Source organism: Sarcophilus harrisii, chromosome 4 (assembly GCF_902635505.1).
Source record: "Sarcophilus harrisii chromosome 4, mSarHar1.11, whole genome shotgun sequence".
NCBI classification, from domain to species: Eukaryota; Metazoa; Chordata; class Mammalia; order Dasyuromorphia; family Dasyuridae; genus Sarcophilus; species Sarcophilus harrisii.
In genome coordinates, this window is record NC_045429.1 from 270328248 (window position 1) to 270342088 (window position 13841).

Genomic DNA, 13841 nt, shown 5'->3' on the forward strand with positions numbered 1-13841 from the left:
TCTGCTACTTAAAAAACAGTTGCTTTAGAGGCACTGTGGTACAGTGGAAAGCATGCTAAATCTGAAGCACTGAATTTAGAGTCAAGGGAACTGAATTCACATTCCAAGTTCTACCATTTACTTTTTGTGTAAGTTTGGGGAAGTCACTTAACTTTTAGGGCTCTCAGTTTATAAAATGAGAAAATTGTCCAAGATAATCTCTGAAATTCCTTCCATTTCTGTATCTATTATTCTATAACAACTAAACTTATTGATCAGGGTTCTGCTTCTTTTGACTAGATGACAAATCCAATAATTAACAGAGTAGATCACTTTTACTATTCTACTCAACAGAAAATAAATTATTTACCAGTTTGGCCCAGGGAAATTCCAAAGCCCAAATCTGACTTATTATAGTTCTGCTGGCAAAGTTACATAAGAAAGATCATAAGGGGCTTAGTATTGTCTCTAATAATTGCTTATTAAAAGTCAGATATTTAGTAATTTTCTAATCCCTAAATTCCTAATCATTTCTCAAGGTGCCATTCTACATGAAATGGATTCTAATGCAATAGAATTTTTAGAGTTGATAATATAGCTCCAATTCACCATTATCCTTAAGATTTTATTTTATTTGTACATATGTCTTCTCTTCACTTTGTTCCAGAATATCAGTCTCTTACTTACCTTAAACATTCTCACTCTATGTAATTCTCAGCCTCATTTAGAGATGCCAGTCTCTCACCATACACCTAACTTAATATGTTCAAAATAACAAGGCAAATCGTCTAACACTCTGGAAAAATTCATAGAATAAGTATAAGTCTCAGTGTTCACCAACTCCTCTTGAGTTGTACTGTATGTGATGTAGACAGGACACACATTTGGTCAAATAACTTGGAATACAGACTAATTGTAAGATGTAATCAAATCATTTACAAACATAACCTCCTTGGACTAGACTGTTATTAACTGAGAATGAAACTGGTTCTTACCCAACTCTCAAGAATCATGATATATTTTTTCATGGATACCAACAATTTTGTTTTGTTTTTCAAGGATGGGATGTGATTCAGTAATATTTAATACCTTTGTCAATATCCAAATGGAAAAGATTATATTCATGAATATTATCAAGTTGGGGAAAAATGGGAGAAAAACTAACACTTTGTAAGGTAGATACAAAAATTAATATAAGCATCATAAATCAGAAGTAATCAGAAATAACAAAGAATAAACATGGAGAGAAAAAAACAAAGCAAGCAGAAGTAGCTGGGAGTAGGAGATGTTATCACAATTAGGTTGAGCAAGTCATCAGCCCCAATGAGTTCTGAAAGGCAATTCTGGCATCCTGATAAATAAACATGTACTCAAGATGTTGACTTTTATGGAAGTTTGTCATAATCAGACAGGAAACATTAAAAAAAAATTATTGATACATTGGGGAAAAACTTAGATGATTTTTAAAATGTTGGATAAAAGGGCCTTGAAGAAAAGGGGGTTTTGTCTTAAATCAGGAAAAGAAAAAATTAAAAGATAACCTCATGTGTAATCCTTCTTATTAAAAAAATAAATCATACTACTGACAGAAGAACATGACATCTCAGTACTTTTTCCATCCATGGGAATATATTCTGAATTATCCAAATTCTCTTAGGTATACCACATCTGAGCAAAAGGGCTGTTCAGGCTTAGGCATAATGTAATCATAGAATAATTTTTAAACTGGCCCATAAAAATATCTGGCCTGTATATTTAGCCTCATTAACTTGAAACAGTTAAAATAATCACTCGACATCATTTTCATCTTCATCCTTATCCTCACCATTCCTAAGCAATATAAATAATTTTATTTAATCCTGTCCTTTTCTCTGTTACACTTAGAATCTGATTAAATACATAACCATTTCCCAAATGAACATGGCCCAATGTTTGTAGAATATAATAATTGACATAAGGCAAGTGTTAAAGAAGGTTTTTACCTTCTCGGGGCTAGCTAGTGTTAATAACCAAATAATTCTGTGGTCTGAGACTTTTTTATACTTATTTACAAATCTATGTTAAGATTTTCAGCAAATAAAGTTTTAGAAACTATAACTCACATCTAACAATAAGGGAATACTAAATTAACTTTTAAAGTAAAAGCAATCCTATTAATCAGCAAGCATTTCTACAGTGCCTACTATGTGCTATGCACTGAAATACAAACTCAAAAAATGATATAATATGTTTTCTCAAGGAGCTTGTACTACAAAATAAAGCTGCAGTTAACATTTCATTTATCCAGTATCATATGAAAATGATGTTCTAGATAAACTTCACTAAATATCTAACTGTGCCAAACATAGAGCCTTTGACAAGAGATACAAAATATTTTTAGTATTTCTTCTAAATTAATTACTGCTTCACTCTTGCTGAAAATGTTTCCAAAATGCATTATATAATAATTCTATAGCTTATTAAACAAGAATATAATTTAATTTTATCTTGGTGATTAGGAGTCATTTTAATAAATTATTAGATGGGGAAATAATACACCTATTAGGACTGATAATTTTGTTGCCTCCTCCTTCCCTTTACAAGCTTCAGCATATCAACTTCTAGCAATTCCCTTACCTTTGGCTGTCTGACTACAAGAGATACAAGAACCAAAGGTTTAATTTTACATGAAATTCTAAGTGGTTGTTTTCTGACAGTAGCTCTCCTGACAAATAAAATTCACATGTTTTGTGACAGTTATTTTCACACAAGCTAAAAAACTTTTTCTTATGTTGCTATGTTCCAAGTGATTGAAGTTGTCTTAAAGTAGGCTTTCAAAATAGGTGGAACATTACCATATTTAAGCATATGTAAATCTCAATAGTCTAAAATTTAAGGCTGCAGTGCTAACAGAAAATAGGAAAATTCTTCTTAATCTTTCAGTACTTACAAGTGAAGGAACTGTGAATATCTGTACCGAGAGGTCTGCGATTGAAAACTCTCTGTCGTGGTCATCTGTCACATAATCACTCTGCAAACGCTCATAGTTCTATTAAGAAGGCAAAAAAAGGCAAGGAGTGCCAACTATCAGTTAAGAAGAAAAGACAAGCACTACTCACCAGAGTAGGTGCAGTGAAGAACTGGACAGATAGAGCAGTCACCGACACTGCTCGCTCGTGATCATCCTCCATAAAATCTCTCTGCAACTGCTGGTAATTCTAAACAACAAGGGGGAAATTCACCTCTAATCCACACGGACCAAATTTTTAATAGTTATAATGAATAGTCTGTACTGAGGAAATTCAAAGAGATAGTACAAGTATAAAAATGAGTGTTCCTCCCCCTTAAAGGCATTCGAATAATCTCTTAGAACTAATACTAGTTTTATTGTTGTTATCTGTGAGGCACACAGTAGCATCTTAGTACTGACAATAAGATACAAGTAGTTCCCAAAATATTATCATATAATAGAGGAGGTAAATATCAACAATATTATAGTTCCTGATGATGTTATTCCTTGGGCTTAATTTATTGTAGCTGAAACCTACAGGATAGATGATTCAATTTTGGGCTGCCATAAGGAGAGAAAATCCAAATGTACATCACCTAGAATTCATGGCTTTTAGAGCAGATAGCACTTATTAAACTAATTCTCTATATCTAAAAGTCCACAGAAGGGACAGCACTTTAATTTCACAGTGATGATAGCTTTAAATTCTCCATTTTCATTTTGTCATTTCAAATACCATTCAGAATTAAGAATATGGATATATACATTGTATTGGTATAAACATGGAGTCAAAGATTATTGACCTGAGAGTCCATCAATTTATTTTTAACTAAAATATTTTGATAATTACCTTTCAATAAAATTTATCGTCATTATAATCCTATGTATTTTATTTTATAGCATTTTAAAACATTATTCTGAAAAAGAGTTCATAGGCTTCATCAGATTAGCAAAGGGATACCATGGCACAAAAAGGTTAATTAACAAAAAATAAGAAAAGAGTTACCTCTTTATTAAAATTTTCTTTTGGACCCCAATCTATTTCACAAATTCAATTTGTACTTATTTATGTACTTATGTACATATTTGTATAGGTATTTATATTAAGTAGATTTAAATGTTTGGCCCTAAAGAACTATGAGACATGTAGAAAATTTAGGTTACATGTAAAGAAAAAAAATACTAACGATTAATAATGTTCAAATGTCTGCATCATGAGATAGGAGTGGGTTACTACTCACTGAAGATCTTCAAGAAACAGTTCGATGACCACTTGTTAGGTATGCTGTAGTTAGTATGACTAGATGGCTGATGAGTAAAGTCCTTTCCAGTTCTGAAATATTGTGATTCTCCTATCAGCTGTTAAATAGCCAGTTCTATGTATTATAAGCCTGAACTAATCCATTATTTATGCTGCTTATTTTAGAGGTTTTCAAAGTTGAAAAACTACTTACTTTTGCAAAGTGGATGGCAAATAGTTTCTTATATTTTAAATCCATAAGTAAACTGCTCATGAACAATTGATGATAGACACTCCTAGCTCCTATTAAGGAAAAGATCAGGGTATATGAGGAAAGCAAGAAAGAAAGTTATTTCCAAGGAATTTTGAAACTGTATTGTAAACTTCAGGGGTTTAGCTTTAGCTCTTCTGGGACAGTACATTTGTGCTTCACTAGCAGATATTAAAATTCATATTTGCTTTTGAGTTATATTATAAAAACAACCTTATTAAACACAGCAAAAGTGAAAATATATTTGAATTTGCACTTTAACTTTCTGCCTAAAAATGAAATTGAATTTCTATTCGCAAAAGAATATTAAAAAAACTACTAAGGTTTAACTATCTAATAATTACTCAAAATATAAAATCATTAAACACATTTTATAAAATGAACTTTTCAAAAAAGATTCCTCTACTAATCTGAATATATTTTCTTTCCAACTTTTAAAGAAAATTAAAAGAGACTCACCTTTCCATAATTTTGAATCACAGAGCATCAATTTATCCACAAGAGAAGAGTTTTCACCATCTGGTCCTTCCTGTAAACCAACCTGACATAATATTCGACGAAGTCCATCTTTAAAAAGACACAAAGTAGGGGTAAAACAACTACTTCAGCCATCTTTTAAATAGAGATTTCAATACAAATCAAGTTAAATCTAGCTGTTCTACATATGCTCTTAAAAACTCAAACATAGCTATAAAAAAATGAAAAGGATCAGCAATTTACGAATTCTTTACAAAATGGCCAACTCACAAAGTGGTTTATAACTCTACATTAAAATTTGCACCTTTAAAAGGGAATAAGAAAGTGGAAATAATGAATTCTCATGCTTCAAAAAAACTTCATTAAGAAAAAAAATGAGCTGCCAATCACCAATGGAAGCTATGGAACAGGAGAAAGAGCATAAAAAGATCTGGGGATTCTAATCCCAGCTCTGAGATTTACTTTTCTCATAACCCTTTCTATTCCATAGTCTAAGGAATAGAAATACTCTAATAATACTAAATACTCTAATAATAATAGTTACACTGCCTATTATACCAAAGTAATAATAAGGAAAATGCTTTCTTTACAAAAAATGCAGCAGTGTGTATATATAAAACACATGTAAGTATATACAATATTTATAGGTGCATACTATTATAATTTTCTTTGAGCAAATTTCATGCTAACAACTAGTTTACTACTATCAATATTCATATATAAAACTTGAAGCAACCTTATGTGCCAGCTAAATCAGGATTAAAAATTCAGTAAATATATAAGTATTAGATTGGGAATCAAAGGACTTGGGTTCAAATCCTGACTACCACTTACTACCTTTGTGACCTTGGGCAAGCACTTCACCTCTCTGGGCTTCAGTTTCCTCATCTGTAAAATGGGGAGGGGGAAGGACGACTCAATGAACTCTAAAGACCTTTCCACCTCTAAATCTATGTTCTACATCTATTTTATAGGTAACACTTATTTATAAATAATACTTATATTTTCATATTTTCATAATCCAACTTCAATTAGAAAAATAATACTAAGGAGGCATGCAAGTGCCAACAGGTTAACAAAACCTAAAATGTAATTCATAATATAACAAATATTAAGATTCTAATCTGTGACAAAATTACTAAAATATATTTTCTATTTCAAAGTGAATATCAAATAATTAATAAGACAAAAATTAACAAAGCAAACCAAGAGTTTCCAAATTATGTCCTCCCAAACAGTATTCAAATAAAGTTGCCTTTCCCTCCATAATCAATATAATGGACAATCCATAATCACTCCTGGGTGTCACTTTCCAATGTTAAGATCATTAGGAAAACAAGGGTTTGTTGGTTTTTTACTTTAATAAAAATACTTAAGCCATGTGTGGTGATATACACCTGTATCCATTATTGGAGAGGTATATTGTTTGACCTCGGGATTTATGAATAATACATTGTATGTTTCTACAGTAACTTCAGAATCGACATAGTGAATCCTGAAGAGTGAGGGTTCATCAGGATGCTTAAAAAGGGGCAAATCTGCCCAGTTTAGAAATGGAGGTCAAAATTCCTGTGCCAATCAACACTGGCTTTGAGGCACAAAGGGTTGTTACACTTCCAGCCTGGGAAGCCAGGGAGATCTATGCTCTTAAAAAATGGATAAAAATTTCTCTAAATTTTCAAATAATAATAATAACATTAAAAAAATTATGAAGTCCTAACAAAGGGACTGTCAAGAATTCTCATGAGAAATTTTCCTTTTGAGGGAAAATTAAGAGAAATTAAAATATCAATATTCTCATTTATTAGCATCAAAGAAAACAATTTTAATGAAGGCATAATGAAATCTGTGAAATTCATTGTCAATTTAATAGACCAGTAAATAAATTCCCCTAAATTTCCAGAATCTCCTATTTTCATAAGGCACAAAATAATGTTCTTAAAAAAAACCTCAAAGGCAAGAATATTCCAGCTATTTAACAAAAACATTTGAAAATTCTCAGTCATTCCTCTGCTTCAGCACTCTCTTCAATAAAGTACGTGGAATACCTCAGACACACCCCTGCTCTTCCCTTCCCTGTCATGAATAAAGTTTGCTTTTTGGTCTTTGGTAGGCATATGAGAAGAGAACAATGATGGCTCTGAATTCTCTAATGACTACACATACAAAACATCTTATAGGCAAATTCTCAAACTATATGGAGGAAAACAAAGCAAGATGTTCTATTTTAATTAAATTATAAAACAAATTAGTCAGGATCTTAATGACAAAACTATAAAGGAAAACATCTTGGTAGCAAAACAACAACAATAAAACATCAAAAAAAAAAAAAAAACCCAAGTTTAAACATGACTAACACCAATAGAGTCAAACTATGAACAATATAAATTTTCTCAAGTATATTTACACCTGCAAATAATTAGGTGGTGGGGGGAGTTGTTGAAGGCATCAGATTTAATTTAAAAATTCTCTTCACTTTCTGTTTTTTCAAATATTTAGATATAATGCTACATTTCTTAATAATATTTAGCCATTATTAAGAAAATGGATAACATACCTGAATATCCAATAATACTGCCAAGCCAAGTCAAAAGCTTCAAACCAAAACTCTGATGTGCAACAATAGATGAATGCATAACTTGCACTTTCAATGGTTTAGTCTGTCGACTGGTATTTCTCTTAAAAAAAAAAAAGCAGAATGAATAACAGAACTTAAAGAGAGATTTGAGTACTAGTTTATTTAATATAGTTATGATCTTTAATTGCCCAAGTCTGCAAAAGCTCCATTCTTAAAGGCCAACAATGTTTCAGTGATGCTATTTAGATGAAAAACTTTAGTCTAAGAAAAATAAAATTGCAAACCACCTAAAAGGTTCTTAAGATTCTGAATGATATAGTATTATATATAAATCATTTGAAAAAATAAATGAAGAGGGTTTTTTTTAATATTGAATTTGATGCCCAAAAGGAAAAATAAAAGATTTGTGTATAAGCAAGATTGTAGCACATTATTAAAGACGATTTAAACGTAAAAACTGGTGCAAAAGACTTGAAGCTATTTGTGAATGGAAAAAAAAAAATGATCCATGTATACATACTATATGTAATAAAAATAAAGGATGACAGAGAGGTCAAATGGCACTTTATTCTATTTATTTATTTTTGTTTGTGTATTTTTTGCTGAGGCAATTGGAGTTAAGTGACTTGCCCAGGGCCACACAGCTAGGAAGTGTTAAGTGTCTGAGACCAGATTTGAACTCAGGTTCTCCTAAATTCAGAGTTGGTGCTCTATCCACTGCACCACGTCGCTGCTCTCCAAATGGTCCTTTATTTATTAACAATGATGGAACAACATTAACACTGAAAAAGGAAGAGGAATGTCTCTCTTATGTTAAGTAGGTTTTTGGAGGATTTATGGGAATACAATGAAAAAAATCCTAGAAAAGAACCCTAGCATCTTCACTAATAGACTTGAATCATGGATTCAAAGTTTTCACAATGCAAGAAAAAAAGAATGTTAAAAATGCCTTTCCATGTAATTGGGGAAAAAACAAAAATATTAAATTATTAATTTAAAGTAATCAAAATTATCCTATCTCTATCTCTTGTTTATTTATAAATTCTCTCTTACTTATCTGATAGGTAATATATTCCATGTCCTTCTAATTTATTTATATCTCCCTTTATGCTTAGGTCATATACCCATTTTTCCTTATCTTGGTAAGTGGTGTAAGATATTCGTCTATGTAACTTTGAAGATGAAAAATTATAATGAAGAATGCTATCCATACCTGGAGGAAGAACTGATAATATCTGAATACTGATTGAAGAATTTATTTTTACTTTATTTTTAGTTTTTTTGAGAGGGAAGGAGGAGTTGGTCTGTGCTTTCTTTAACAACATTATGGAATTGCTTTGCATAACTACCTATACATAACCTACATTGAATTATTTGCATTCTCAGTGAGGGGGAATAGGAAGGGAGAATGGGAGAGAATCTGGAACTCAAAGTTTTACAAAGAATGTTAAAAATTGGTTTTGCATAACTAGAAAAATTATAAATTTTTTAAAAAGAATTTAAAAATAAAAATAATTTTTAAAATACATATTGGTCTATATCTAATTTCTCCCAGATTGCTTTTTAGTTTTCCTCAACAATTTTATTAGTGAGTTCTTATCCCAAAAGCTTAAAACTTTACATCTGTCAAACACAAGATTACCATAATCAAAGACTACTGTGTATGCCCAATCTACTGCACTGATCCACCATTTTTTTCTTAGCCAGTACTAGCTAGTTTTGATAATTACCACGTTATAAATATACATCTAAAATCTGCTACTGCTGGACCTCCTTCCTTTACATTTTTTCTCCCATTAACTCCTTAAATATTCTTTACATTTTTTTCTTTCAAATGAATTTAAAAAAAATTTTTTTGGTAGTTTAACTGGGATGGCACTGAATGAGTAAACTAGTTTAGGAAGAATGGTCATTTTTATTACATTGGCTCAGCCAACCAATGAACAATTATTATTTCTCCAATTATTTAATTCTGACAATTCATATAAGAAGTGTTTTATAATTATGTTCACATAATTCTTGTGTTTGTCTTGGCAAGTACACTCCCAAGTATTTTATACTGTCTTTGGTTATTTTTAACTGAAATACTTCTTACTATTTCTTTTCACAGATCTTTTTTTGGTGATATATAAAATTCTGATGATTTATGTAGATTTATTTTACAACCTGCTACTTTGCAAGAATTATTGCTTCATCTAATTTTTAGTTGCATATATAGGATTTTCCAAGTAAACTATTAAATCATATGCAAAAGAACAGTTTTCTTTCCTAATTGCCCATTATGATTTGTTCAGTTTCCTTTTTCTTCTCTTAATGGTTTTGCCAACATTTCTAGGACTGTGTTAAATAATACTGCTGATAATGCACATCCTTGGTCTTACTGGGAAGGCTATATTGTACCTCATTCCCATTACAGGTAATGTCTGTTGAAGATTTTAACTAGAAGCTTATTACCATTTTAAGAAAAAAATTTATTAACATCTATGCCTTCATATGTTTTTAATAAAAACGAGTGCTACATTTTGTTGAAAATTTTTTCTGAAATTATTATGTTAATAGCTATTTTTATAGTGAACCAGTCTTACATTCATGATACAATTCCCACTTGGTCACAATGTATAATTTTTGTAATATATTGTTTTAGTCACCTAGTATTTTATTTAGGATTTTTGCATAAATATTAATTAGTGAAACTAATCTGTAATTTTCTTTCTGTTTTTGCTCTTCCTGCTTTAGGTATCAGCACCATATTTGTTTCACTTTGTTGCCTATTATTCCAAATAATTTATTCAATAATGGAATTAGTTGATAAGTACTTGGTAGAATTCACTTTTAAATCCATCTGATCCTCATTTTTTTTCCCACAGGAAACTTATTTATTGGCTGTTCAATTTCTTTTTTTCTAAAACAGCTTTATTTAATTAAATATTCTATTTTCTTTTCTGTTAATCTGTAGAGTTTATATTTTTGTAAGTATTCTTCACTTAAACTTTAAAACTGTTTTAATATATCAGCTAATAACTGCTTTAATTTCATCTTCAATAGTAGTATATTTACCCTTTTATAGTGATTTGGTTTTCTCCCATTTAAAAAATCATAGTAACCAATGTTTTATCTATTTTATTTTTTGTTTGTTTTTTCACAAGATCATTTCCTAATTTGACTATTAATTCAATGATTTTCTTACATTCAGTTATATCATCTTAATCTTTAATTTCTGAGATCATTTAAAACTGGGGATTTAAAATTTGTTCTTTTTCTAGTTTTTTTAAAATGAACAACCAATTCATTGGTGTATTCTTTCTCTATTTTATTGATGTAAGCATTTAGATATAAATTTTTCTTTGATTGCTGCTTTTGCTGCATTCCATATATTTTGGTATGGTGTTTCATTCTCTTTAATAAAATTAGTTATTGTTTCTATAATTTGTGCTTTAACTCACTCATTCTTTAATATAAGGTGATTTACTATATTTCCATGGTTCTTTATTAAATGTAATTAATTTCTATTCTGTTTCTTTATTACATTCAATTTTAAATTGCATTATGACCTAAAAAAGATGCATGTAATATTTCTGCTTTTCTGCATCTGACTATAAAGGATTTATGCCCTAATATGTGGTTAATTTTTTTACAAAGATGTCATATACCACTGGAAAAAAAAAGGTATATTCTGTTCTGTTCATTCAACTTTCTCTCAGTGTCATCCTATCTAACTTATCTAATATTCCACTTATTTCTTTGACTTCTTTCTTATTTTTTGGTTAGATTTATCTAATTCTGAGAAGCAAAAATTGAATCTTCCATTAGTAGATTTTTGCTATCTATTTCCACCTATAATTTATTTTTTCCTTTATAAATCTGAAAGTGATAGCATTTGGTGCATTTATGTTTAGTATTGACATGATTTAATTATCTATGATACCTTTTAACATGATACAGTTTGCCTGAGTATCTTTTAAAATTAAATCTATTTTAGCTTTAACTTTGTCTGAAGTGATTACAACCCCCGCTTTTAAAAAAAATTTCAGCTGAAGCATAACAAATTCTACACCAGTCTTTTATTTTTACTCTGTGCCTTTCATTTGTAAATGTGTTTCTTATAAACCACATATTTTGGGGTTCTCATTTTTAATCCTTTTTATGGGCGAGTTCATCCCATTCATATTCAAAGTTATAATCACTGTGTATTTTCCCCATCCTATTTTTACCCTTCTCTTTTTACTTTATTCTTCCTCCAGAGTCTAATTTACTTTTGATCACTGCCCTCCTAATGCACACATACTTCCTTATTCTATTCCTTTGTAAGTTAAGAAGATTTTTATACCCAGCTAGATGTATTGTTACTCCCTCTTTTGCCCAGTTCCAATAATAATAAGGTTCCTACATTACCTGCCCTACCCCTTATCTTCCCCCTCTCTATTGTAATAGTTCTTCCATTTATGGCTCTTTTTTATGAGCTAATTTAACCTCTCCTTACCCAATTTTATTTTTTAGAATGAGCCCATCATAATCAACTCAAATCCAAAACTTCCATTCATATATACTCTAACTACCCTAGTAATGATAACATTTAATATTAAGAGTTACAAATATCATTTTTATATAAGAAGTAAACCTTTTAACCTTATTAAATCCCTCATGATTAGTCTTTCATGTTTACTTTCTTATATTTCTCCTGATTTTTGTATTCTAAGTCATCTTTTCTGTTCAATATTAGTCTTTTCCTCAAGAATGCCCAAAAGTCCTTAAATTCATTAAATATCCATTTTTCCCCTTGCCCAATTGTAGTGTTTTCTTTTTAAAACACTTTTAAGTTTTTTGCTCAATTCTATTTTTTTTAAAATTTCAATAGTATTTTATTTTTCCAAATACATGTAAAGAATTTTCAGCATTCATTGTTGCAAGACTTTGTGTTCCAAAGTTTTCTGCTTCCCTTCCTAACCTCCTCCAAGATAGCAAGTAATATGATATAAATTAAATATACATCAATTCTAATTTTCATATAGTTATTTTCTTCAGTGAATTTTTAGATCTCTTTTTTACAATATTCTTGATTTTCTTGCATTGTTCACTTCTTTTTCTTATTGATTTTTAAAGTCCTTTTAAAGCTCTTCAAAGAACTCTTTTGGGGCTTAAGATCATTTTCATTTTTCCTAAAGCTTTACAAATAGCTATTTTGACTTCATTATCTTCTTCTGATTCTGAAACTTTTTCTACCCGGAATTTGGATTATTTCTGCTACTCTAAAATTCACTTTAAGGTATTACTTTTAAATTACTTTGGAGGGAGCCAGATAATTTCCTGCCTTATTCTGCTATCTTCCCTCAATTACTTTCAAATTAAAATTTTTTTCTATCAAACTTGTTAATGAATGGATTAAAAAAAAATTTTTTTTGTTCTAATAACTGTTTGGACATGTATACTTATATTGTATTTAATTTATACTTTAACATATTTAACATGTATTGGTCAACTTGCCATCTGGGGGAGGGGGTGGGAGCAAGGAGGGGAAAAATTGGAACAAAAAGTTTGGCAATTGTCAATGCTGTAAAATTACCCATGCATATAACTTGTAAATAAAAAGCTATAATAATAATAGAAAAGTTTTGTTCTAAGAATTAACAAATGCTGATGCATCAATTTTTTATTATCATAGCTTTTTATTGAAAGAACATATGCATAGATAATTTTTCAACATTGACCCTTGCAATCACTTCTGTTCCAACTTTTCCCTTCCTTCCCTCCACCCTCTCCCCTAGATGGCAGGCAGTCTCATACAAGTTAAACATGATGCATCAATTTTAAAAGTTGTTCTTTATGTGACTCTTCTAAACAATGTGGTAACTCAAGATACTTCCAATAGGCTTGGGATGAAAAATGCCATCCGCATCCAGAAAGAGAAGTATGGTGACTGAATGTAGATTGAAGCATATTATTTCAACCTTTTTTTGTTTGCTTGCTTTTTATTTCTCATATTTCTCCCCCCCCACTTTGGTTTGATTTTTCTTGCACACTATAACAAATATGGAAATAAGTTTAAAACAATTTCACATGGCTAACTTATATCAGATGGTTTGCTGTCTTGGGGAGGGGGAAAATAAGGAAGGGAGAAAAATTTGGAACACAAAGTCTTACAAAAACGAATGTTAAAAACTATCTTTACATGTATTTAGAAAAATAAAATACTATGACTAAAAAAGAATAAATAAATTAAAAATAAAAATAAAAAATAAAAAAAGTTCCCTGTTAAGGATATTAATTACCACCAGTTACTGGTACAACCAGTAACCAGTTGAGTTACATG

At 30.2% G+C, this 13841-nt stretch overlaps 1 protein-coding gene across 1 annotated transcript in view; it reads right to left on the minus strand.

The window, feature by feature from the left end:
• UBR2 (ubiquitin protein ligase E3 component n-recognin 2) overlaps window positions 1–13841 on the minus strand; it is a 155164-nt gene that overhangs the window by 84430 nt on the left and 56893 nt on the right. Inside the window, 4 exon segments of the mRNA XM_031964839.1 lie at window positions 3078–3176; window positions 4423–4511; window positions 4939–5046; window positions 7514–7634. Of these exon segments, the coding sequence (XP_031820699.1) occupies window positions 3078–3176; window positions 4423–4511; window positions 4939–5046; window positions 7514–7634 (417 nt within the window).